The sequence below is a fragment of the Nilaparvata lugens genome, chromosome 4 (assembly GCF_014356525.2).
Source record: "Nilaparvata lugens isolate BPH chromosome 4, ASM1435652v1, whole genome shotgun sequence".
NCBI classification, from domain to species: Eukaryota; Metazoa; Arthropoda; class Insecta; order Hemiptera; family Delphacidae; genus Nilaparvata; species Nilaparvata lugens.
This window is the reverse complement of record NC_052507.1, coordinates 64,147,863-64,173,909: the sequence shown is the minus strand read 5'-3', so window position 1 is coordinate 64,173,909 and position 26,047 is coordinate 64,147,863. Positions and strand designations below refer to the sequence as shown.

The 26,047-nt window shown below is 36.1% G+C and overlaps 2 protein-coding genes across 3 annotated transcripts in view; one reads left to right on the top strand and one right to left on the bottom strand.

Annotated features, from left to right (window-relative positions):
• Positions 1 to 19,781, bottom strand: part of LOC111058085 (heat shock 70 kDa protein cognate 5) — a 34,296-nt gene extending 14,515 nt beyond the window's left edge. The window contains exons 1-10 of one of the 2 annotated variants that reach the window (XM_039426175.1): positions 19,565 to 19,781; positions 17,595 to 17,644; positions 13,368 to 13,513; positions 11,415 to 11,538; positions 8,451 to 8,652; positions 7,007 to 7,113; positions 6,184 to 6,346; positions 4,512 to 4,667; positions 3,509 to 3,655; positions 823 to 1,050 (exon numbers count right to left, since the gene is read on the bottom strand). In XM_039426175.1, the coding sequence (XP_039282109.1) occupies positions 823 to 1,050; positions 3,509 to 3,655; positions 4,512 to 4,667; positions 6,184 to 6,346; positions 7,007 to 7,113; positions 8,451 to 8,652; positions 11,415 to 11,538; positions 13,368 to 13,513; positions 17,595 to 17,644; positions 19,565 to 19,666 (1,425 nt within the window). In that variant the 5' untranslated portion in view covers positions 19,667 to 19,781. The remainder of the gene's footprint in view (positions 1 to 822; positions 1,051 to 3,508; positions 3,656 to 4,511; positions 4,668 to 6,183; positions 6,347 to 7,006; positions 7,114 to 8,450; positions 8,653 to 11,414; positions 11,539 to 13,367; positions 13,514 to 17,594; positions 17,645 to 19,564) is intronic. The other variant, XM_039426174.1, reaches the window with a different exon arrangement.
• A 57-nt stretch (positions 19,782 to 19,838) lies between these two features.
• On the top strand, positions 19,839 to 21,352 carry LOC111058081 (protein SEC13 homolog). Its single transcript, XM_022345581.2, has one exon. It carries the CDS (start codon positions 20,298 to 20,300, stop codon positions 21,243 to 21,245), a length of 948 nt encoding a protein of 315 aa, XP_022201273.2. The 5' UTR covers positions 19,839 to 20,297; the 3' UTR covers positions 21,246 to 21,352.
• Positions 21,353 to 26,047: the final 4,695 nt, after the last annotated feature.

Below are 26,047 nucleotides of genomic sequence, written 5' to 3'. Positions count from 1 at the left end.
GGTGATATTTTTTAAAGTTTTTCGATTTGTATATCATCAAGCTATCAATATGAAATAGTTTTCTCAGGAAAACATTTTTTTCTGACCATTACTTTTCGAGATATGAGCGCCTAAAGTTTTATTTTTAGGACAGAACATTTCAAATTCGGTAAAAAATAAATCCATGAGATTTAGAGGATAGATCCTTCATGGTATTGTTGATCTGGTGAAACAAAAATTTTCTGAAAATATCAATTTTTGAGATAGTTATTCAATTTACTAAAAATAACTTTTAGTTGAGTTATTTTTCGTAAATTGAATAACTATCTTAAAAATTGATAATTTCAGAAAATTTTACTAGATCAACAATACCATGAAGTATTTATCCTCCAAATCTCATGGATTTATCTCTTACCGAATTTGAAATGTTCTGTCCCAAAAATTTAAACTTTAGGCGCTCATATCTCAAAAAGTAATGATAGGAAAAAAATGTTTTCCTGAGAAAACATTTTCATTTTAATAGATTGATGATATACAAATCGAAAAACTTTGAAAAATATCACGAGTAGAAAGTTTATTTTTAGCCTTTGCACAACCTTATTAATGCCTGCTCCACACTATCGCCAAGTCTCTGGCGAAGCTGGTGAGCTTGGCCACGTTGGTCTTGCCATACACACTGCAATGTGAACATTTGTGGATGCTCGGCTGGCCACTGGCTTTCACTCGACAAAAATCTGAGCGAACGCTGGCAAACCACCCATCCATACTCTCGCGCTCGTCGTCATTTGTACGCACTTGACAAGAGTGTGGATGCGGGATAACAATGTGTGGATATTATCGTACCTGACTCTTCTTGGTGGGAATGGTGGTGTTACGTGAAATGAGCCTTGTGAAGACACCACCCAGGGTCTCAATGCCGAGTGACAGGGGAGTGACGTCTAGCAGGAGGACATCAGTGACGTCACCGGCCAACACTCCGCCCTGTACGGCTGCACCAACTGCCACAGCCTCGTCTGGGTTCACTGCCTTGCTCGGCTGGCGGCCGAAGATCTCCTGAACTGTTGCTTGCACCTATGGGAATCAATCAAAATAATTATGCAAATTGATATAAGAATAGTGCTAAATCTAATCGTCGACTGCAGTGTTAATGAACCCTGCTTTCCATTGGATTTCTGCTCATCCGAGCAGAAACAACAGGCATAGAGAAAAGATAGCATAAGAAGATATACCATGGTATAGGGAGTTTCACTGTTAACTGAAGCCGATAGTCCTAGTAGTTGTTCGTGAAGCTATATGACGCTGGTAGTCTCTCATACTGTGCCATCCTAAAGCCACTTCAGACGAGTCAACAGGACAGGAAGATCGATCATGGGTTTGGCGTTCGGAAATCAGCTGATAATCAGCTAATCGGAGAACTTGCTGCCTTGCCGACTAGTCTGAAAACGCCTGAAGAAACGCTTCGTGTGGCTTGGCCCTGATGGCCGTTTTCACAGTACACCGATTGTCACTCAGAATTGATCTCTGATTGGCTGAGAATCAGCTGTTGGTGAGCATTAGTCAGCCAATCAGACAACAACTCAGTGTCGGCCGACAATCGTTAAGGCTGTGCAAAGGCTAAAAGTTAACTTTCTACTGGTGATATTTTTTAAAGTTTTTCGATTTGTATAACATCAAGCTATCAATATGAAATAGTTTTCTCAGGAAAACATTTTTTTCTGATCATTACTTTTCGAGATATGAGCGCCTAAAGTTTAAATTTTTAGGACAGAACATTTCAAATTCGGTAAAAAATAAATCCATGAGATTTAGAGGATAGATCCTTCATGGTATTGTTGATCTGGTGAAACAAAAATTTTCTGAAAATATCAATTTTTGAGATAGTTATTCAATTTACTAAAAATAACTTTTAGTTGAGTTATTTTTCGTAAATTGAATAACTATCTTAAAAATTGATAATTTCAGAAAATTTTACTAGATCAACAATACCATGAAGTATTTATCATCCAAATCTCATGGATTTATCTCTTACCGAATTTGAAATGTTCTGTCCCAAAAATTTAAACTTTAGGCGCTCATATCTCAAAAAGACATGATCGGAAAAAAATGTTTTCCTGAGAAAACATTTTCATTTTAATAGATTGATGATATAAAAATCGAAAAACTTTGAAAAATATCACGAGTAGAAAGTTTATTTTTAGCCTTTGCACAACCTTATTAATGCCTGCTCCACACTATCGCCAAGTCTCTGGCGAAGCTGGTGAGCTTGGCCACGTTGGTCTTGCCATACACACTGCAATGTGAACATTTGTGGATGCTCGGCTGGCCACTGGCTTTCACTCGACAAAAATCTGAGCGAACGCTGGCAAACCACCCATCCATACTCTCGCGCTCGCCGTCATTTGTACGCACTTGGCAAGAGTGTGGAAGCGGCATCAAGGGGTAGCATGCAAAAAATGGATAACCATATAAAAATGAACTATTATAAGAATTGAAAGTATTACACTTTATTATTATGCAACACTATTATTTTATACAAAACTTGGGAATAGAATAGTTTTGGGTAATAAAATGAAAATATAAATCTCAGCACCCTTTTCTATTATTTTATCACAACATGTTTCGGACATTAAAGCCATTTTCAAGTGATTTGAAATTTATTTATTTACAATGCAAATTACACTAATGCAATAACAATATAGAAGATAAAATAATAAGGTAGTCCTTGTGCTATTTTTCTTCCAAATTTATAGGTGACAAAGTCCAAGATAAGGTTAGAATTTCACGTCATATAAATAAATAAATACTGCTGCTTGCCAGCCACCTATTGCGTGCCATCAGTATTTATTCATTTCAAATCACTTGAAAATGGCTTTAATGTCCGAAACATGTAATAGTAAAATAATATAAAAGGGTACTGAGATTTATATTTTTATTTTATTATATTAAAAGTAACCCTAAAGAAAAAATACAATAGTTTTGGGCTATGCCTGTTGTTTTCTCAATCATACTTATATGATTGGATATTATATCCGCAAATAGATATAAATAAATAAATTATACACGGTGGTTAGAACGCAATCAGTACAGTGCGACTTATCGCTTTTAGTTCCCCCCCCTCTCTCTCTAACTAACTCTGTCTATCTCTCCGTAGAGGAGGAGAAGGGTGCAATCTCCCGGCAGAGCTGGCTGAGATCCAGTCGTCGTTAAAACCGCAACGTTACAACCGCACCAAGTAAGTCAATCCGCATTTTATGTATTTTCCTCGGTCATACGTATTTTGTTGGCCCCTCATAGTTACCCCGCGCTGTTCACACGGTCAGCGAAAACTTGAAAGAATGGCTCAATATTTTACTCGAAATGGGACAATTTGAGGCAGGAATGATTGGATATACTACTACCAATGGAAGAAATACCATTCTCAGTTGATGAATAATAATATAAAATAGGATAATTTGACAGCAACATATGCTCACACCGATTGGGAATCTTATAACAGGGAAAAGCTGTTTTTTAGTAGTTTAAAACTAACCTTGGGCATTCTAGTCATTCCTCCGACCAACAGAACTTCTCCAATGTCAGACTTGGACACCTCGGCATCGGAGAGCGCCTTCTGGCAAGGTGAAATCGTCCTCTTGATCAAGTCTTCAACCAGACCCTCGAACTTCGACCTTGTCAACTGCAACAACAAAATGAAAAGTAATTATATTACCAATAAAGTAATTGGTAATAAAGTAATTACTTTAAGCCAACTATCTTGATCCAATAAAATCCAACTAATCCTGCAATATATTTACAGATCCATCAAAAGCTATTCAAATAGTTAAGTTCAAAATGATTAACATTCTTCATCCCAGGATGAGTAACAATATTTTACCTCATAGAGCTATTAATAGTATACAAACGGATCTAATCGATTTCTTGGGTGGACTCAAAATCGTTTTATGTAGGGTGTGTGCACACAGAGAGTGGTTAGGAGTTCCGAAACGTTGTCACTGCTAAAATCTAAGCGAAATGTTTCCACTTCAAACAAGTTTTTAGTTGAAAGTTTAAATAAATTGTGGTAAATAATGGATTTACAACACAGTAACCATCTTCAGTATCCAACAACGCAGAATTTGGACCATCTCACCGCTCTCTGTCACAAACCCTTAAATACATACGTCAATTGCTTCCAAACCAGTAGGACTATTTCAAGATGAAGAGTCAATATTTAAAAAAAATTGAAATGAAATATAAACGAAACATCGAATATTGAGACCCGGTTGCACAAAAGCCTATTATATTTTAATCATCATTAAACACCATGAGAGACACTGTCAGAGAAGCATCCTTTTCAAAAAAGCATTTTTCAAATGGTTCTCGTGGCATTTAATAATGATTAAAACAGCCTTTTGTACAACCGGACCTCAGCCTTTTAATATTGTAATTCACATTTAGTACAAACTGAAATATTAATATTGATAACAATATTAATATTGATAGTGTGATGTGATTGCTGGAAAATGTGGGACATTTTTTTCAGCATAGCATACCTTGAGATTCATGTGCTTGGGTCCGGATGCATCCATGGTGATGTAGGGGAGGTTGATGTCTGTCTGCAGTGAGGATGACAGCTCGATTTTCGCCTTCTCGGCGGCTTCCTTCAAACGCTGCATCGCCATTGGGTCTTTGGTGATGTCAACTCCTTGCTGCAACAACACAACATCTAATTAAAACTAATGCAACCATCAAATGAAACAGATACTCTCAATTTTACTTATCTATTCACACAGCCTGCACACTTTATTCCTGTGATTTGGTGTAGCTTGTGATTATTTGTAAATTTTCGGCTCATAATTGTCTTTCTAACCAAGTTATTCGACAGGTAGTGGAAAAAGAACCCCTAAGGGTAACCGTCCACTGGAACCGTATTCAACCGATCCGTTCGGCCGTTGGATCGGACGAATCTGCCGGCCGTTAATTCGGCCGAATGTGGTCGTCCATTGGAACCGTTTCAGTCAATTTAGTTCAGTAGTTTGCTGAACTATTGAATATTGAATAAATATTGAATCAACTACTATCATAGCCACCAAAATTTTTCATAAACAATGATTTTGAAAATTAAATAAACAAATATCCACTAGACTAGTTATTCATTACAATAATCTTATTTGTTCAGCAATCTTTGTTCACAGATTCCTTTGAACATCACGACGATGATATCTTTTGTCTGGCATATCCCACAATGGAACATGCTCTTGAACCAAACTTATCAACTTTTCATTGTCCACAGTTACAACTTTATAAAACAGAACAACTTCGAAAAACAAAATCAAACAAGACTGTGAAACAATTATTTTAGGTTAGGAGCACTTTGTTGTCTCAGCTCGACTAGTTATTCTGCCGGATAGAGCCGGAAAATCCCATTCAATTCGGATCGAAAAATTGATCGGCCGGAGACGGCCGTGCACAGCCCTATGAACCTGATGCAATGGACGAACATCTATTCCTTTCTTTGTTGGGGTATCGTTCGGTAGTTTTCGGCCGATGCTAGTTCGGACGAAAACGGTTCTAGTGGACGGTCCACCAAATGGGGATAATGCAGGAAAGGCAACTAAAGTGGTTTGGCCATGTGACTAGAATGCCAGATGAAAGAAAGACCAAACAAGTCTGAGAGAAACAAGTCTTGGTTTAGGAAACCGATTGGAGGGAGACACAGAGGACGTCCCAGAATGAAGTTCGTAAAATATGTAGGAGCACTAGGAGCTGCTAGAGGAAAACCCCTACAACAAATGAAGAGAATGGCATCGGGGATGGAGGCGAGTGGAGGCGCTGGGCCGAAGAATCCTCAAACTACCCTACGCTGTGAGGTAGAAGGGTAACTGAGAAAGAAAATGATAAATTTTCTTCCTAATTTAATATTATTAAGCTTTCAATTGTATATTCGGTCTTTCCAACAACATTACTAAGTTCAAAATTATTGTTATCGCTTATCAATATCTCGAGGAGTATTCTCGAACCAGTCATGTGAAGTGCGTGATAACATGTGAAGTGGCAACGTTGCAGAGATAGAAAAGGATAGCGTTATCTGCTTTGTCGAATGATAGACAAGGATGTTCAAATACTGCCATAATAACGTGGATCTCACTGTAGTAATTCTTTGTAATTACAATAATGATAATACATTTTCTGGAGAGCTTATTCTCATTAATGTGACAAACTCACGTCTCTCTTGAATTCCTGAGCGAGGAAGTTGACCAAGGTGTTATCAAAGTCCTCTCCACCAAGGAAGGTGTCACCGTTGGTCGACTTCACTTCGAATACTCCCTTCTGGATTTCCAAAATCGATATATCGAAGGTTCCACCACCAAGATCGTACACGGCAATCCTGTAAGAAATAATAGATCATCAAATGAAATAACATCCATATTAGAATAAATTTTAATCAACATATTTAAATTTTGTATGATTTAATCTGGATTTTCACACATCAGTATCAATAAACATGTCCTGTTATACTACCCATATTGGAGACGGAAGGCATATTTGAATAGCACATTAGGCCTACCTAATATTAAACCATGCAACCGAACATTAAGGGCCGGTTTCCATTTAGCTAAGTTCTAGACTTTAAACAGCTGGAGTCAGAAAATTGGCTTTCTAAAACGGGGCGTAGTCGTAGTTTTCATGATAATCTTCATTTTCTCAATTCTATAATTGGAAACGTTTTTCCTTGACGAAATGGAACATTCCTAAATAATTCAAAACAGCTGATACTTTACTCTATTATCTCTATTTTATTTTCTGATCAATTTTATAGTTTATCGAAATTTAATTTAAACGTTGACTACGACTACGTCCCGTTTCGGGAAGCCAATTTTCTGACTCCATGTATTCAAAGTCTAGGACTTAGCTGAATCCCGGGCTCGGAAACCGGCCCTAACTATTGTTTAGATAACCAGAGAATTTATGAAAGATACTTTTTCTTTAAAGATTGCAATCTTGTCAATGTGATTGTAAATTCATTGATGATTAAAATACAACTTACACTTTGTCATCGGTCTTGTCCATGCCGTAAGCCAGAGCAGCAGCTGTCGGCTCGTTGATAACACGCAAAACATTCAATCCGGCAATTTGTCCGGCGTCTTTGGTAGCCTGAAACAAATGTTATCAACTCTGTTAGTTAAAATTGTCACCTTTTCATTCTAAACATTGAGATTAAACCGAGACACTCTGGTCACCGCATGACACAAGTTTGCTGATATAATTATTGTATTATTGAAGTGTAAAAGGGGATTTAATACAAGTGATGAATTCGTACACATTTTCTGCCATTTCTGAATCATTGATAAAATGAACGCTTATTTGTTTATGTACGCTAGAACTAGGTACAGAATGGAAACTGTCAATCAAACGCCTATCCAACCAATGCTTTTTACATGGCGCAAATACTAGACACGTCACGTGACCTTAGGAAGTTCCAATCCTGGTCTTCTGATTGGCTCGTGGCAGTGAACGAGATCAATTGATCCGGATCATTAAAGTGATCCGAACCACCCATCAATACTATTACAATGCGGCGCTTCCTAACAAGATGGCGGATTTTGCGCCAGGGTACTAGCCGAGTTTCCATACTGTATGTATACTGTGGTTATATTATGTGCCAACTTCTTGATTGCAACTTCAACTTCCATAAATATTATGAACGAAATTCTGACAAATAAATATACTATCATTGCATTCAAAAACATTTTTCAATGACAAGTACATGTCATCAGCACAATGATGTGCTAAGAGACCTAGAGTCCCTGAAACTGCAATAGGCCTACGGATCACTAAAATGTATTATTGTTATATACTCCAGGCCTATAGTGAGGTCCACGTTATAATGGCAGTGAAGATAGGAGAACAACGTTGCCTATCCTCTGTCTTGTCAATGCCCTCTATGTACGGTAGCTGATACAGCTTTATTGATGTAATATTAACTGTTCATTATCGTTCAAAATAATCAATTATATTTTATTAGGCAGAAAATTAAATTTTACAATAATTTCTTAATAAATTTTCATAATTAGGATGGAATATTCTGTTAATTAATTATTGATTCTACATTGTTAGAAGCCGTTCTCGCAACAGAGCAAAGCGAGAAAGAGATAGCGCTGTCTGCTTTGTTGAATGAAAAACAATATGTTAAACAGGAAAAACAATAAGATTCCGCCATTGATTCATTCTTATCTTTTAATTATTTAGTCACTGTTATTTCTCGAAGTGAACCATTGCTAATCAAACACTGCCATTATAACGTCGTATATTAATATTTTCAACCAACTCAATTTTGAATACGGCGAACCGTGTGGCGATCGCTTGCCAACCCTGGCTTTGATGAGGCACTGGCAACAATGCAGTGTGGATGTTAAGACCAACGTTGGGCCAACGTGTGTTAACTGACACAGTATCTCGTATTGCTTCCATAATAAACGTGTGTCACTCACCTGTCTTTGCGAGTCGTTGAAGTAGGCGGGCACAGTAACAACAGCGTTCTTGGCCTGCGAACCGAGATAGGAGTCGGCCGTCTCCTTCATCTTCATGAGCACAAAGGCGCCGATCTGACTGGGCGAGTACATCTTGCCATCACTGCCCTGCACCCACGCGTCACCGTTCGACGCCTTCACGATCTTGTACGACAGTGTTTTCCTGTGCAAAACAAGTCACCACACTTTCAACAAGTACACTCATCAGGAACCACACTTTCAACAAGTACAATCATCAGGATCCACACTTTCAACAAGTACAATCATCAGGAACCACACTTTCAACAAGTACAATCATCAGGAACCACACTTTCAACAAGTACAATCATCAGGAACTACACTTTCAACCTTAGACCAGTGTTATAGAATAGACACGCTGGGAAGTCTAGCCTCTGAAGCCAACATCTACTGCCAAATTCGCCCACCTTGACGTCACAACAGTGACGTCACGCATCGTATTGAAACCTTTAGATTGTGTCTATTTCAGATTCATGGTGTTTTTAGGTTATTTCTAGCTACGGGCAAAAACGATATATGTTAATAATTAACATAATTTTATAGTTTTTTTTAAATATCAGTTAATAATCAACATTATCGTTTTTGCCCGTAGCTGGAAATAACCTAAAAACACCATGAATCTGAAATAGACACAATCTAAAGGTTTCAATACGATGCGTGACGTCACTGTTGTGACGTCAAGGTGGGCGAATTTGGCAGTAGATGTTGGCTTCAGAGGCTAGACTTCCCAGCGTGTCTATTCTTATTTATGATGTGTTATGTGATATCGGCTTCAAAGTTATAATGTGTTTTGAAAATAATAAGGTACGGTAGCCTACAAAACTAATTTATTGTCATGCTGCAATGAGTTCACTTACATCATAACCAAGGATAGGCCTAATACCTATAACAGTTACAACCTACAATATTTATGTGTATAAATTGCAACTTACACATGAAGAGATATTCCACTTTTTTTCCTAAAAATTTCAGTGCAATTATATGCTGCGCAGGAGATTGCCATTTTCATAAATAATAATTACATAAATAAATGATAATCTGCTATGGAAAACAAGCTATGTTTAACAACAATGTCTATACGATGCGTGACGTCACTGTTATAACGTCAAGGTGGGCGAATTTGGCAGTAGATGTTGACTTCATCGACTTTTAGTATGAATATACAATTGGGCCGTGTCTATTCTATAACTGGTCTAAGCTTTCAACAAGTACAATAATCAGGAACCACATTTTCAACTAGTACAATCATCAGGAACCACACTTTCAACAAGTACAATTATCAGAAACCACACTTTCAACAAATACAATCATCAGAAACCACACTTTCAACAATTACAATCATCAGGAACCACACTTTCAACAAGTACCAGGAAGGCCATCACACATCATACTTTCAACTACTACTAATGGCCACCACCCTAAAGTTTCTTTTGTAAGACAGCGTTTTCATGTAAGACAGCCACACCAAGCGGTTTCTCAGGCGAGTCGGAGAGCAGGAATTTCTCCGATTGGCTGATTGAGTTGGCGTTTGGGAATCAGCTCATAATCTGCTGAGCTCTCCGATTGGCTGATTATCTGATTCCCAAACAACAAACCAATCAGTCAATCTGAGAACTTCCTGCACAGCCGATTCTGACAAATAAAAAAATACGCCTGATATGGTATCGCCCCAAGTGGCTGGCTTCTGGTGATTACTCTCCTAAATCCTAAATTTCTAGTTTATAATAATATTTTGGACTCAAAATTGGACAAAAATCATAAAATATAAACATAACCTATTTTTCGACAATGTCTATCTAAATTTGGGAAAGGAACAGTTTTGGGATTTAATCCTGTTGTTCCTTTCCCAATCATTCATAGTTGAGACTGATATTGTAACCTATGTATAATGTATAAATAAATAAATAAATTACGAGTTTCGGATGGACACGTAATTCGTCGGTCTCGGCTGCCTGAAAAAAGAGACACTAACGCCCTAAAATTAATAAGTTGACTACTTATTACTGAATAACGTAATAAATTATTCCGAATGAAGGTAGAAATTTTATCAAATTAATTAAAATGTTAACTGATGGTGCTTGCTCATCAACTTGTCTCCTCACACATCAAAAATTCAGAGACGAAAAATAAATAATAATCATTGCAAGAGAATTGAAACAAAATCATAATATCAAATTAATGATTGGGAGGAAATCAACAGGATAAACCGAAACTAAACTTTAGAATCTACAGTTCAAATACTACTTATGTGAGTTCAAAAACTGTATTAATTCTGAATAACAACAATATACCTAGCTTGCTCATTCACTCATCTCCACATAGAAATATTTCAGAGACGAAAAATATCAATAATCATGGCAAGTGGTTCTTCTCGACAACAAACTACAAAATAATCTTTTCGGTAAGAATTATTTTCTATTTGTGAAAATAATATTAGTTTGAATTGTAATTGAAACTGATATTAATTTCTACTCATAAAAATTTAACAAGGTTTCAGTTTTTCGCTTTAGAATTGAATCGACTTGATAAACAGAACAACGAATGTTGTAGAACGTTGAGACAGCGTATACCACACATTTCTTTTCCAGATTTTGGAGAGAAAACTACAAACTATCTTGCTCATTCACATGTCTCCACATACAATGATTTCAGAGACGAAAAATATGAAGTAATCATTGCAAGATTTCGTTTGATTGACCGGGATGACTTGATCACAGCTATCTACTATAGAAGGCGGTGGAAAAGAGCATCATTGACAACATGCCGTCTAATCATTTCCACGTGAATCTCACTATAGAAATTCTAAAACCACTAAACAACTGATTCACAGCCAATATGAATGAATTTGATCTACTCATTGATAAAATGTAAATTATGGCAAGTGGGAGTGTGTATAATTTAGCTTACATTTCCTTTTTGATTTCGGCATCTTCGTATCGCCTGCCAATGAGTCGTTTAGTGGCATAAAATGTGTTGGCTGAGTTGGTAACTGCTTGACGTTTGGCTGGCATTCCCACCAGTCGTTCACCATCTGAAAACAAAAAACAGCACGTTATCGATGCATCCTTATCAACTGAACTCTGAAATAATTCAACACCTATGAAAAAATGGAAATCCAATACGAGAAAGAACAATGGATTTCGGAAATAGAAAATCGACGAGGGAAAATAAAGGCCGGTTTCCGAGCTCGGGTTTTAGCTGAGTTCTAGACTCGAAACTGGACGTAGTCATGGTTTTTATGATTATCTTCATTTTCTCATTTCTATAATTGGAAATGTTTTTCCTTGACGAAATGAAACATTCCTAAATAATTCAAAATAGCTGAAACTTTACACTATTTTCTCTTTATTTTATTTTCTGTTCAATTTTCTAGTTTTTCGAAATTTAATTTATAAGTGGACTGCGACTACGCCCCGTTTCCGAAAGCCAATTTTCTGACTCCAGCTGTTTAAAGTCTAGAACTTGGCTAAATTCCGAGCTCGGAAACCGGCCTTAAGTCGTTTTACTTTCCTTGCCCTATTACCATAGGTAAGGAAAGTATTGCTTTCCAAAAAAAATTAAGGTAGGCCTACTCTAATTTCAAGTTGTCTATACGTTTCAAAATCCCCTGAGTCTAAAAAAATGATTTTTGGGTGTTGGTCTGTGTGTGTCTGTTAACACGATAACTCCATTCCTAATTAACCGATTGACTTGAAATTTTAAACTTAAGGTCCTTATACCATGAGGATCCGACAATAAGAAATTCAATTTAAAATGGAAAATTACTAAAAAGCCATGTTTTTTACGATTTTCTCGAAAACAGCTTTAACAATTTTCTTCAAATTTATACTCTGGATAGCTATTTATAAACCCAACTGACATAAGTCTCATTTCTGGGAAAATTGCTGGAGCTCCGTAATATTCTTGAGAAAATGGATTTTGTTAAATTTCTATCGCGATTCTCTCAAAGATGACTTGAACGATTTTTTTTCAAATTCATACCCTGTATAGTTATTCATCAGCTCTATCAACTGGCATGAGTCTCCTTCCTGGGAAACTAATGGGGGGTCCACCCATCCTTGAGAAATGGACTTTGTAATCTTCTTCTCGTGCATGAGGTAGATTGGTAGAGCATATTATTCAAAAGAACACATAGCCTAGTCGAAATATTTTACCTGCAGAACAGCTGTTTTGACGATTTTTAGAAAAAATCATCAGATTTCACAATTTACACAAAGGAAAATGTACTATGAAAACGATATATACAATAGTTTTATTAATAAAACAAAATAAATCTTATAGCACCATTTATTCTTTAAAAATTTTTAAAGCACCCTTTATTCTTTAAAAATTTTAAAGAATAAAGGGTGCTATAAGATTTATTAATTTTTATTAATTTAAAAGCAGCCCATGTCAATAAGTGTTTTATAAAATAGTTTTATATAGGCCTATGTAGCTGCCAATCGTCATTAAGTTATTCCCCTACATTATTCTCGTTTACGAATGAGTCTTACAGTTCAATGAGCAAGGAAAGTTGTGTGAGTGTACCACACCAGATTTTTTGTCTAATCCTCGGTCCTCCAGAGTTCTAGTTACCCCCCCCCCCCACCAATATTTTCCAGATAGCAAATCAATCTTAATCAGATACTGACCTTATAACCAGAATCTCACTATAGATCAATATTCTTCATAAGAAAACTAACCCACTGTTTTGATTCGATTTAAGGTAAACAACGTTTAAAAAACTGATTTATTGAGCACTTTCAATAAAGACGAGAGGCAGCCAAAACACAACTACACGTATGCTCAACATCGATATTAGACTATCGACTATCTATAGATGATATCGACTATCGATTATATCGACTATTCTACACCCACCTTTAGTGAATGCGACCACAGACGGTGTCGTTCTAGAACCTTCGGCGTTTTCTATGACTTTGGGCGATTTGGCGTCCATGACTGCAACACATGAGTTTGTTGTGCCCAAATCGATTCCAATGACTGCGCCTTTGACTGTTTCGGTTCTGTAAAAGTTCACAAACGTCAAAAACTTACCAATAAATTGTCCTTAAATTATTTTTAATACATTGCCTTACTAATTATTCAATCGTAAGTCTAAAACGCGGTTATTAGAATAGTGAAAATATAGCATAAGAAGATATCCCATGGTACAGATTGTGTATGTTCCAAATTTCAAGCCGATTCTTTGTTAATTCAAGCTGACTACAGACTGTCTATTATTACTGTTTTGTTGGGGTGAGAGTGTAAGAACGGCACAGTATGAGAGACTAACAGCAACACATAGGTCCACGAAAAATAACTACTAATAGGAATATCGGGTATGTTAACAGTAAAATTAGTAACATAAACTCTCTGTACAATAATAATACAGAGGGTGATGCCCACATAAGCTCTTAGGCTTGTGCCTGGGTAATGAGTGAGAGGGATGATGATGAAAGATATCTTCTCATGCTATTCTTTCTTTATGGCATTAGACACGTCAAGAAAATCACAAAACAAGAAAGTCTACTGGCTAAGCAAAAGTTTGCGTATTTGATATGAGAATACAGTGTTTTTTGAACTCTTCCAGTTTCATATTTATAATTCTTTATAGAGTAGTAAGCAACTCATGTGTTTCAAGTATTATAATTCATTGATTTTCAATTTGATAAATGCATCCCTGGATAAGAAGTATTTCACTATCCTATCCATTTATTCAAGAAACAAAAAGCATAAATTTTGGAGATATTTTTCCAAGGAACGCATTGCAAATTCTGGAATTTCATTAGGTCAATATTCCAACCTACTCCTACATCCATAGATGTATATAAAACAGCAACACATAGGTCCACGAAAAATAACTACTAATAGGAATATCGGGTGTGTTAACAGTAAAATTAGTAACATAAACTCTCTGTACAATAATAATACTGAGGGTGATGCCCACATAAGCTCTTAGGCTTGTGCCTGGGTAGAGGGATGATGAGGAATAAGTGAGAGGGATGATGATGTAAGATAATATCTTCTCATGCTATCCTTTCTTTATGGCATTAGACACGTCAAGAAAATCACAAAACAAGAAAGTCTACTGGCTAAGCAAAAGTTTGCGACTTTGATATGAGAATACAGTGTTTTTTGAACTCTTCCAGTTTCATATTTATAATTCTTTATAGAGTAGTAAGCAACTCATGTGTTTCAAGTATTATAATTCATTGATTTTCAATTTGATAAATGCATCCCTGGATAAGAAGTATTTCACTATCCTATCCATTTATTCAAGAAACATATAGCATAAATTTTGGAGATATTTTTCCAAGGAACGCTTTGCAAATTCTGGAATTTCATTAGGTCAATATTCCAACCTACTCCTACATCCATAGCTGGTGCTAATATTGTTGATTTTAATATAAATCATGAAACTATAATAATATTATCATTAGGGATTCATTTTTATCAATTTCCTTACTCATTTACAAATTTCCTCAAATTTATTCAGAGACGAAAAATATTGTAATCATTGTAAGGCCTGAGAATATGAAATAAAACTAAAAAAAAACTGTCAATACTTTGGAATATATTCATGTAATTTTAGAATCCTATATTATGATTAAAACAGTATTAAAATATAAGTGAAGATAGACTGAGTGATTTCAATGTATTCAAGCCATGATACAGACAACATGGAAATTTGGACAGCTAAACCTAAACAAAGAGACTATCAACTTATATCAAAGCTCCCTTCCAAATGAATGGTTTTATTGAACTTTGATAAGAAAATATACTCAGAAAATACAATTTCTCAGGTAGCCTAATTCAATAGTATCTAAAATGAAATGTCTCATGTCTAGATGTCTTACTCATTGAAAACTTTCATCAAATAAATAATTAGGAGACGAAAAATAATGTAATCATTGTAAGACATTGAAATATGATTCAGACACTAAAAAACAATATTAAAAGTTGGATATTTTTATTTTGCTGATTATGTAGACCACATAAACCCCAGGCGTGGGCAAAGCATAATGAGATATTATTGTAGATATACAGCTTTAGGTGGGCTCCGAACCACCGAGAAGCTATTTTTAAACTCATAAATTGTATAAATATATAGGAGTTCGGCTGTTAAAGTGGTCACCCCAGGTAGCAGGTGCATGGATCTCAATTTATCTTATCGGTAGCTTATCAACACGACTGAGTAGCTGAATGATAAGATTCTGTCAAAATATAAATAGCACATATTTATAACAAAACATACAAAGTTCAAGATTCAAAAATTCATAGATCGTGCAAAAATTGGCTAGTAGGCTAGCTGGCAATCATTCCATAACCAAATATTGAGCGTACTCTAAAGATCTAAAAAATAAATATTGTGGCCTTACTCATTGAGATTTGTCCTCAAATCAATTAGGAGACGAAAAATATTGTAATCATTGTAAGGCAGATACGATTTTTATTGGATTCAAGATAATTTTGATACAAACAGATGTACAAATTTGTTTTATTTTCTACTCAAGTAATTCAAGAGTTGTTGAAACCCATTTGTAATTGAATATATTTCATAGATTTGGTGGATATGCACAATCTCAATATAGGAAGTTGGATGATTCCATTGATGAATGAAAATTAACAGTAACCTATCAATCATGAATTTCATAAAAATGAGACTTATCAACAGCAGTATAGTTCAGAGGTCTGTGATAAAGCTAACTATAATGGTTTAGCAATTCAATTATGCAGTAACCACAGTAAACAGTACCTAACAAATAAACAATAGTTTTAATTTTTCCCTTCTATTTACTATAGTGACGTCCATGTTATAATGACAGTGGAGAAAGATGGGAGAACAGTATTTCCGATTCTCTTCCTTTGCACTGCCTTTTGAAGAGAATAACAAATACCAGTATATCTAATGCAATACCAACTGTTCATTCTTCGTAAAATGATCAATTTATATTTTACTAGCCGTCAGGCTCGCTTCGCTTGCCATATCCGTCTAGCCAGGGGGCTCCGCCCCCTGGACCCCCGACTGGATTGTCCAAGAATGAGATCAGCAGGCTCGCTCCGCTCGCCTGCATTTGAGCATTTTTATCATATGTTAGGACGATCCAGTCGGGGGTCCAGACTAAACGTCTGGCCAAACGGATATGGCGAGCGAAGCGAGCCTGACGGCTACTAATATAATATTCCCAGGATTGAAGTAGCAGTGCCCAATCAATTTTTCCGCGATAAATGCATTTAAATCTTCAACTTGGTGCCAACCTAACAAAGTCAACTCAACTTAATGCCAACCTGACAAAATTATTAATTTAGTTGCCAGTTAACAACTGTTTCGGAAAGGTACTCTATCTAGATTCTATAGTAACATATGATATGGAAATTTCAATTATAATTAAGAGATTGGGAGAAGAAGAATATACATGCTAAAAGACGAACTTTAAACCCTTAAAAACAACCCTTAGTGCGCCTCTAAAGGGCCAACTGAACATACCTACCAAATTTGAACGTTTTTGGTCCGGTCGATTTTTAGTTATGCGAGTGAGTGAGTGAGTCAGTCAGTCAGTGAGTGAGTGCCATTTCGCTTTTATATATATAGATTCGTCAAGAAAAATGATAAAATAATAAATTTTCATAAATGAGATTAAATATTTTGTTAAAAATGAATCTGGTAACGTTGTGGAGCTAGATAAGGATATATGCTATCTGCTTTCTTGAATGATAGACAAGTATAGCAAAACACCTATGTTTATCAAATACTATCTAATTTTTTTTTTTAAAGATTCTAATTGACTGCTGTCCATATGGTTATGAGGATTTGTGGTGATGTCTTCGTATTTTTTCAACTGTGATATACCTGTTTTAAAAATGTTTCTTATATTATAAAGAATTTACTCATCTTTGTCTTATTATGGTATATATTACGATGTGACTGTGATGACTATTAACGTTTATTGTTATATTTTAGAATTTTTTATTGAATTGTTGACTTTGTATTGCATTTTTGTTAGTGTTCTGACAATAAATGAATCTTGAATATTGCCATTATAACGTGAACCTCACTGTAAAATGACATTACCTATAGCAGGATAGAATAAAATTGTAACTTACTTATGTCTGACTTGGAGTCCATTCTGTGATGTCACTGCAGGGATGGCAGTCTAAAAAACAAACAAAAGATAAGTCACAATTTTTTAAAGAGTTCAAAAAATTCTTGTAATCATTTGCAATATGTGTAGGCTATGTAAAATTTAAATTCAAGTCAATTGATTATCAATATTCTAGAAATTCTGATAGTTGGGACACATTAATAGATAAGGTTTATTAACAATTACAATACACAGGCAACGCTATTGATAAGCAGATGAGAAATTACATAACTCTCCAATCAAGATTTTTCAAAAAATGTGAACAATTTAGAACATTACTTGAAATATTCCAATAATGATTGTAATAGATCTCAATAAACATTGACTAAATAACTTTTTTCTTTCGCCAATATATTATATATGTACGTAATAAAATACGTGACACTGTCTAGGCCTATCTGAAATCCCCAGTCTTCGACAACGACAACAAGTATCAAGTATTATAAAACGGGCAAATCTCAAGTCAAATTTGATTTGAAGTCTAATGCAAACGGTCCCATGTTCATACCTTCAATGGTTGATGAGATATTCCAAAAAATGTGAACAATTATTCAGTACATTCTTCGTGAACTAAAAGAATTTTTCAATAATATAAAGTTATCTAACAGTCAGAGAAAACGTTATGTTAGATAACTTTAAACAAGTGTTGTACAAGCTATGTTAACCACACCATTGTTTTAAATAAAACCATCTAGTGGAGAGCTGCTTTGAAAAGCATATCCAACAAATCCTAAACGTTAGATTGAAGAGGTTAAGCTTAGAAGCCCTATTTTACAGTCATATAGTAGACGTCTAGTATCGAGAGATAGGCCTAGTTCAGTCATTATCATCTAGACAAAGGATACCATAAACTCATAATTAACTTGGTAGGCATATGCTATAAAACAAATAGTATATAAGGCAACATAATAATTATGAAATGGGTCCCATACAATACATTTGAATAGGGATAAGGGTGTGACCACATTGAATAAGTATTTGTGTAAGTGCACGTTGAATCTTGCATGAGCCAAAAATTTTTTTCAAAAAGTGTCATTGTCTTTATTTAGCTGCTAACACTGAAAGCAACTAGCAAGTTCAAGCATTCAGTGTGAGGGTACCAATTGCTCTTTTCAAATGCTGTTTCTAATTTGGACTCTTGTTAATGCATAACCAAGCATACGCTTGCATTTGACGCATTCAATGTAATCACACCCTTGGGCCCGCTTGCACAAAAGCCGGTTAATTCTTAGCCTTGATTAACCCAAGGCGTTTTGAAAAAACGTCTTCTGATTGGGTCTCGTGGAAATAATCACAGTTAAAATTTATCCGGCTTCTGTGCAACCGGCACTTAGGATATTGATAATGCCAGATACTGAGAGGATATGCAACCAATTTATTATAGGTGCACTGTGCCAACCTAGCCAATTCACAAATGACAAGCGCTTGGCTTATTGATAGCCAAAATATTAGTATACAAATGAGAAGGATACACAAATATAACATTATTTAAAGTAGTGGTAGTTAATAATGATAACTCTAGACAGCATGATCATACTAGGCTTATCCTAACCTTAAAATTACTTTTCTTTGATTTCTTTGGGGCGGGGAATAACAAACATGGCAAGATACGGTAAGCAATGACCAAACTCAATTTTGCTGGGGCAACAAGTGTTATTATTATTTAAAAATTTGAAATAAACTGAGACAATAATTGAAGGATCAACAATGTAAATTTCAACACATTGCATAATACTCTGCCACTTTTCAATGTAGTAAGCCACTTCAAATAAGTAACATGAGAATAAAATAAAAATCAATTAAAAAAGTAGCCATAAACAAATTATACAAATAAAACTAACATATTTAAGCTTGATAATTAATTTGTTTCTACAAGTTCGGCAAGGTGACGGTCATTGGGAGCCAGATAAGAAGATGAAGAAATTCACTCACCTTTTTCAACAATGTACTGAAATATTGGCGGCTTGCAAGATCTGATGAATAACAAGCACAATCAAAAGATTTTCGTCCAAGAACTCTTGCAACAGACAACATTTTTAATGAAATATACAAATCGAATTCGGCTTCACGTGCAAAATCTGATGTAACTTCAGGCCTGGCGACTCTGCTAGAGAACAAAAATGCGCATGCGTCAAATTGACCTCGAACTCGAATGTTCTGGAAATAAAATAATATAAATTCTTTTTATATATCCATTTGCAAAAATAACTATGTAGAAAGTGAAATATTGACATTAAAAACCGATTTGTTGTTTATTTCCATTCGAGTTGAGTTGTATGAAAAACTATATATTGCTATGTATTCCAGAAGTGATCCGTGAGGAGGACAGATAATTTCAATCTAAATTATCATTCTTCAAAACCGTATTTGAAGAAAATATGAATTTGATTTTTTTCATTTAATGTCAACTTGGAAGGAATTTTTCAAAAATTGAATTCATTTGTTAATTGTGGGGTAACTTGTGTTGGTGTGTTGGTAACAAGAAAATTCTGATCGACATCGAAAATCTCCTATTTGAAAGGTTATGTTGATGTTTCTCATTTTACACGTCAACATGTTCTAATTTTACCTGTTTATCTGTTATCAGTGTTATAATTACAATAAGAATCATCCAAGCTACATTTTGTGGACATCCAGTGAGTGTACTTTTCAATTTTAAAAAAATATGGTGTCTGTAATGAATACGATTGATACCGGTCATGAAGATCTTATTCATGATGCTGAAATGGACTATTACGGCTTAAGACTTGCTACATGTTCGTCTGATCATTCAATTAAAATTTATAACCTAAAAAGTGGAACACAGAGTCTGATTGCTGATCTAAAAGGACACTACGGTCCAGTGTGGCAGGTAACTTGGGCACATCCCAAGTTCGGTAACCTGCTTGCATCTTGCTCTTACGACAGGAAGGTCATCATATGGAAAGAGAGTGGTGAGTGGACAAAGCTTTATGAATACAACAATCACGATTCATCTGTCAACTCGGTTGCTTGGGCACCTCATGAGTACGGATTGATGTTAGCTTGTGCCAGCTCAGACGGCACCATTTCAATTCTGACAAACACTACCGATGCTTCCGCTTGGGATGCAAAGAAGATCTCAAACGCGCATACAATTGGTTGCAATGCCATCAGTTGGAGCCCGGCCACCTCTCCATTGCCCACTCTGGACCCCAACAGCTCTTCAAAGTCGAGCAATGTGAAGCGTTTGGTTAGTGGAGGCTGTGACAACTTGGTGAAGATCTGGAAGGAAGAAGGCGATCGCTGGGTGGAAGAGACCAAACTGGAAGTGCATTCTGACTGGGTGCGTGACGTAGCTTGGGCGCCATCTATCGGCCTGCCGCGGAGTACCATCGCCAGCTGCTCGCAGGATCGCAGAGTCATCATCTGGACCAGTGAGGACAACATCAACTGGACATCGACCATACTGAATACTTTCGACGATGTTGTCTGGAACGTCAGCTGGTCCCTCACTGGGAACATTCTTGCCGTGTCCGGAGGAGATAACAAGGTCAGTCTTTGGCGTGAGAACAACGAGGGACAATGGATATGCATTAGTGAAGTTAACAAGGGACAAGGCCAAATGGTGGGCAACGAACAACGAGCTCTTTGAAACTTTTCTTTTCTCAAATATCATGCAATATGTTTTAATAATCCTAGCTCAGCTTCTATTATCATATAATCAATGTTATTAAAATATCCCAGTTGAAAAAGCTTTCACCTTGTTTAGTATATTTTTCAATACCATTTCCATTTTTTCTTTTATTTTAAAAATGTTATCAAGTCTTCTGATGGAAATTAATGAGAAATTGCATTTATTAAAATTATTATTAAACAAAATTACAAATTGAATGCTGTAAATCACCCCAAAGACTTCTGCAAGTGCAATTTACAGTATTCAATTTGAATTTTCCTATAATAATCAAATGTTATCAATTTATTTTTCCTATTTAAGATTATTATAGCTTACACTATTTATAGAAACTTTGGATTAAAGCAACCTGCACTTGAGGGTGATTAGTAGCGGCAACTAGATGCTATAGTGAGGTCCACGTTATAATGGCAGTGGACAAAGATAGGAGAACAACGTTGCCGATCCTCTGTCTAGTCAATGCCTTCTATAGATGGTAGCTAATACAGGTTTATTGATGTAATATTAATTGTTCATTTACGTTTGAAATGATCAAATATATTTTATTAATCAAAGAATTATATTTTTCAATTATTTCATAATAAATTTTCATAATTAAGATGAAATATTTTGTTAATATTATTAATTCTACATTGTTGAAAGCGATCTGGCAACAGATCGAAGCGAGAAAGAGATAGCACTATCCGCTTTCTTTCTTCATTTTAGGACCATTAACCAGCCAGATGAGCTGGGTAGGTCATCACGTCAATATACAATTTCACACAAAAGTTTTTGACAACACTGTCACGTCAAAAAATAAAACATAATGGCATAGATGGCTAAACACGGTGATGGCCGCTAAATGTCAACTATAGACTCCTGAAAAAATTCACTCAAGGAGTAGTATGGTCTGGCACACAGCCAGGACTTGAGTCTCCTCTTAAACTCACTGTCACTCAAATGACGCACAGATGGAGGTAGCATATTAAACATTTTAATAGCGATATTGGGATAACAGTTCTGAGCCTTACTTAGCCTACATCGAGGAACATTGACTTCGAGAGCATTTCGAAGTGAGTAGGCACTCTGCAACCCCCTCAAATTCACTGTCAGATTGGTATTCCTAATACCAACCAGGGAAGCAAAGATGAACTGGCTAAAAACTGTGAGAATCCCGAGTCTGGCGAAGAGTGGCCTACAGTGCTCCAGATGACCACTGGATGACAATATCCGAACTGCCTTCTTCTGCAGCAGAAGAATACTCTCACAGTGTGAAGAGTGTCCCCACAGCAGTCTTCCATAGATAATGTGGCTATGGAACAGTGAATAATAGGCCATAATCAAATGTTCCTCAGTCAGCAAGCACCTCAGTCTTTTCATACGAGACAATCTTCTGCATACAGCATCCACATGAGCACTCCATGTTAACTTTGGATCGATGTTAAATCCCAGAAATTGGTATTATCATTTGTTGAATGATAGCAATACCATTGTTAATCAAAGGCTGCCATTATAACGTGGACCTCACTATAGGAAAACGCGGAATTAGAACCCAATCGTACATGTCATTTTCAATTCCGTGTTTCGCCGACAGCTAGTGGACGCTACTATTGTCCCAGTGTGCAGGCTACACCCGTCTCTGGAAGTAGCAGAAAAGTAAAATATCGCAGACTGTGGAATCCAGACGCCTACTTACTTACTTTTTAGTAAGACGCCTCCGTCTCTTTTAATACCTTACCTCTGGAATCCATGGGTAACAACTCCGTCTCTTGCTCTGGAATTAGCATCATAGTATGTCAAAAAACCCCACTGGTCTCTCTTTCTGAAACGCTTGCGTCCCATTTCGGGCGCCTGTGTGATGGACGTGCAAGCGCCCATCTTGTAGACGTATACAGTTGGGGACCGAGTATTTTTCCAGTCTTGTAAATAGACATGTCAACTATGAGAAGTATTGTGACTAAGGCTCAACTCACACTTACGCGACTCAAGTCGAGAAGAGACTGCAACTCTAGTCTCTTCTCGACGCAGCATGTGTTTTCAAATGGTGACGTCGCGGAGACTAGAATCGACTAGTTTGAGTGTCACCATTTGGAAACACATGCGACGTCGAGAAGAGACTAGAGTCGCAGTCTCTTCTCGACCTGATTCGCGTAAGTGTGAGTTGAGCCTAAGGCCGGATCCAGACGCTCAAGTCAACCATCATTGTTTTGCTCAAGCAAAAGTCGGATCGTTTGGTTCAAGCAAAAGATGGATGTGAAATTGAGTCCACACGCATCCGTCTTATGTCGTCCGTTTTCCTATTTTTGATATTGTTTGAGTCTGAATTGTATACGGTTGACATATATCCGGTAGATGAGTAATAATTATATCGTATTTTTTCGCTGGTTCAACTGGATAATGCTATACTTAACAACATAATGACAAAAATATTACTGTTAATCGCTAAATGGCTTTATTTACATGTCATATCTCGAGACACAGTGATTGTAAATGGATTGAAATTTTGTAGATAGTATTCTTATCAACAATATAGTACCTACATCTTAATATATCATGATAGTAAATCATAATATCAACATCAAATTCTGAGAGTAACATGAGAATCAAGTAAGAAAAAAGGGTTAAATAGCGTTATATACAATCGATAAAAAAACTTGCTTATTTTCAAGTACTCGCAAGGCATTTTATCATTTTGAGGGCGCTGAATCCGAATCTGAAATCACAATTTCTCTATCTCCATTTTACGCGATTTAGGTTTTGGTGGATAGGCGAAAGACGGACGGTTTGATGGAAAAAGATTGCCGGCCGATACATTTTAAGTTTGACGACTTAAGCTTTAAGACCGTCCGATCCGTTTTACCGTCCAGACGCAACGACTTACATGCTCCGACTTTTGCTTCAGCAAAAGACTGAAGCTAAACTTGAGCGTCTGGGCCGGGCTTAAACGTGACTAGTATTGTCTTGACTAACCGGTGTACACCCAGCCTTAAAGGATATGTTGGGGCCCTCGTACCGCCGGAACTGCAGCAGTGTCACGTCTGTGATGACTGGGTGGTTCCACTGCAACGCAGGTCAAACTCCTCTGTTTTATTAAATAAAAAGACTAAAAATTTGACAAAACCAGTTATTTTATTAAAAGAAGAAAGACCGGTTTCGATTGTTACACCATTATCAATCTCTGGAAACTGATAATGGTGTAACAACCAAAACCGGTATTTTTACTTTTAATAAAATCTGTGGTTTTGTCAATTTTTTGGTATTTTTATTTGATTTTAATAATTACCACAATACTTCACAGAAAGTCCTGTCTTGGACAATACTTGCCTACCGACTTGGCAGTGCCGTTGGATAGTTGATTATTCATTTATTCATACAATAAGTGCATCATCAAAATGATAGTGAAAAAATAAGGTAAACTTGTGCTATTCTTCTACCAAATTTAGATAGTTGATTATTCATTTATTATCAATAAGTAAATCATCAAAATGATAGCGAGAGAAAAAATAAGGTGACCTTGTGCTATTCCTCTACTAAATTTAGATAAGGTTCAGTAGTCCGAAATAGGTTCAGTCTTGTAGTTGTTCACTTTACAAAGATTTCAGTCCTTAATTATCTTCACAAAGTCGAATTTAAATTTAGATGCTTCAAAACCAAATCAAAGTAGTAGTCTCGCTTCACACCTCACGGGATATTAGCCCATCTCTCGCATCTCACACCAGGTGCCCATTTAAGGGTGTGACCTAATGTGTGGAGTTACAATATCAGGACAATATTGTCCAGTTTAACTTGAGAGGCGCTCAGACGCTGATCTCATATAATTCACGAAAAGAAAAAAATGGTTAAGACATTTTGTGTAGTTGAGAAGTTGATTTTGTGGTAATTATATTGAATTAAAAAGGCTAAGAAATTGTCGAAAAACCATAGATTTATTGATAGTTAGAATGACCGGTTTCGGTTATTACACCATTATCAATCTCTGATAAACTAAAACTAAATACAAGAGTAGCGTACTAGAATTTATACTAGTACGGTACTCGCCTACTAGTATAAATTCTGCTGCTCTTGTATTTAGTTTTAGTTTATCAGAGATTGACAATGGTGTAATAACCAAAACCGGTTATTGTTATTTCATCGTATAAAACCGCATATGATGAGCAAAGCTCAAACGGTGTACGACATGTCAAATATATTAAGTATATGGTTTCCCTCCATTGAGGGAAAGTTTTTCATTTTACAAAATCGTCTGGATAACTTCTGATCTCTAGGATTTCAATGAGAAGATCTCATAACATTCTCTTAATGAATACGGGCAGCATTCAGTCAGTATATCTTTAAGAGCTGTTTAAAATTTACCATGACTGTCAACACTCTTAAGTTCTTCCGTCAAACAGTTGAAAATTCTGAGCCCAGCATAATGTGGTCCCCCCTCCAAGAGCGAAAGTCTATGAGTGGGGTACTGGAGGGTAAACATTTTATGTATTGTGGGGTATCTGTGTGAAATGTTATCCTCCATGAATTTCTGCTTAATACTGTAAACAAAAGATGCAATATCCAAAAAATAAAGGGCTGGAATTGTTAATAATTTGAGTTTTTTTGAAAATTGGCCTACATGAAACCCTAGATTCGGCTCCCTCGATAACCCTGATTGCTTTCTTTTGCTTACGGAACATATTCTGAAGGTTTGTCTGGTTGCTGCCCCAGAATAAGATACTGTATCTGATGTGAGACATGAAATAGCCATGATAGACAGTTAGTGCTGTTTTTCTATTTGCCACTCTGACTAT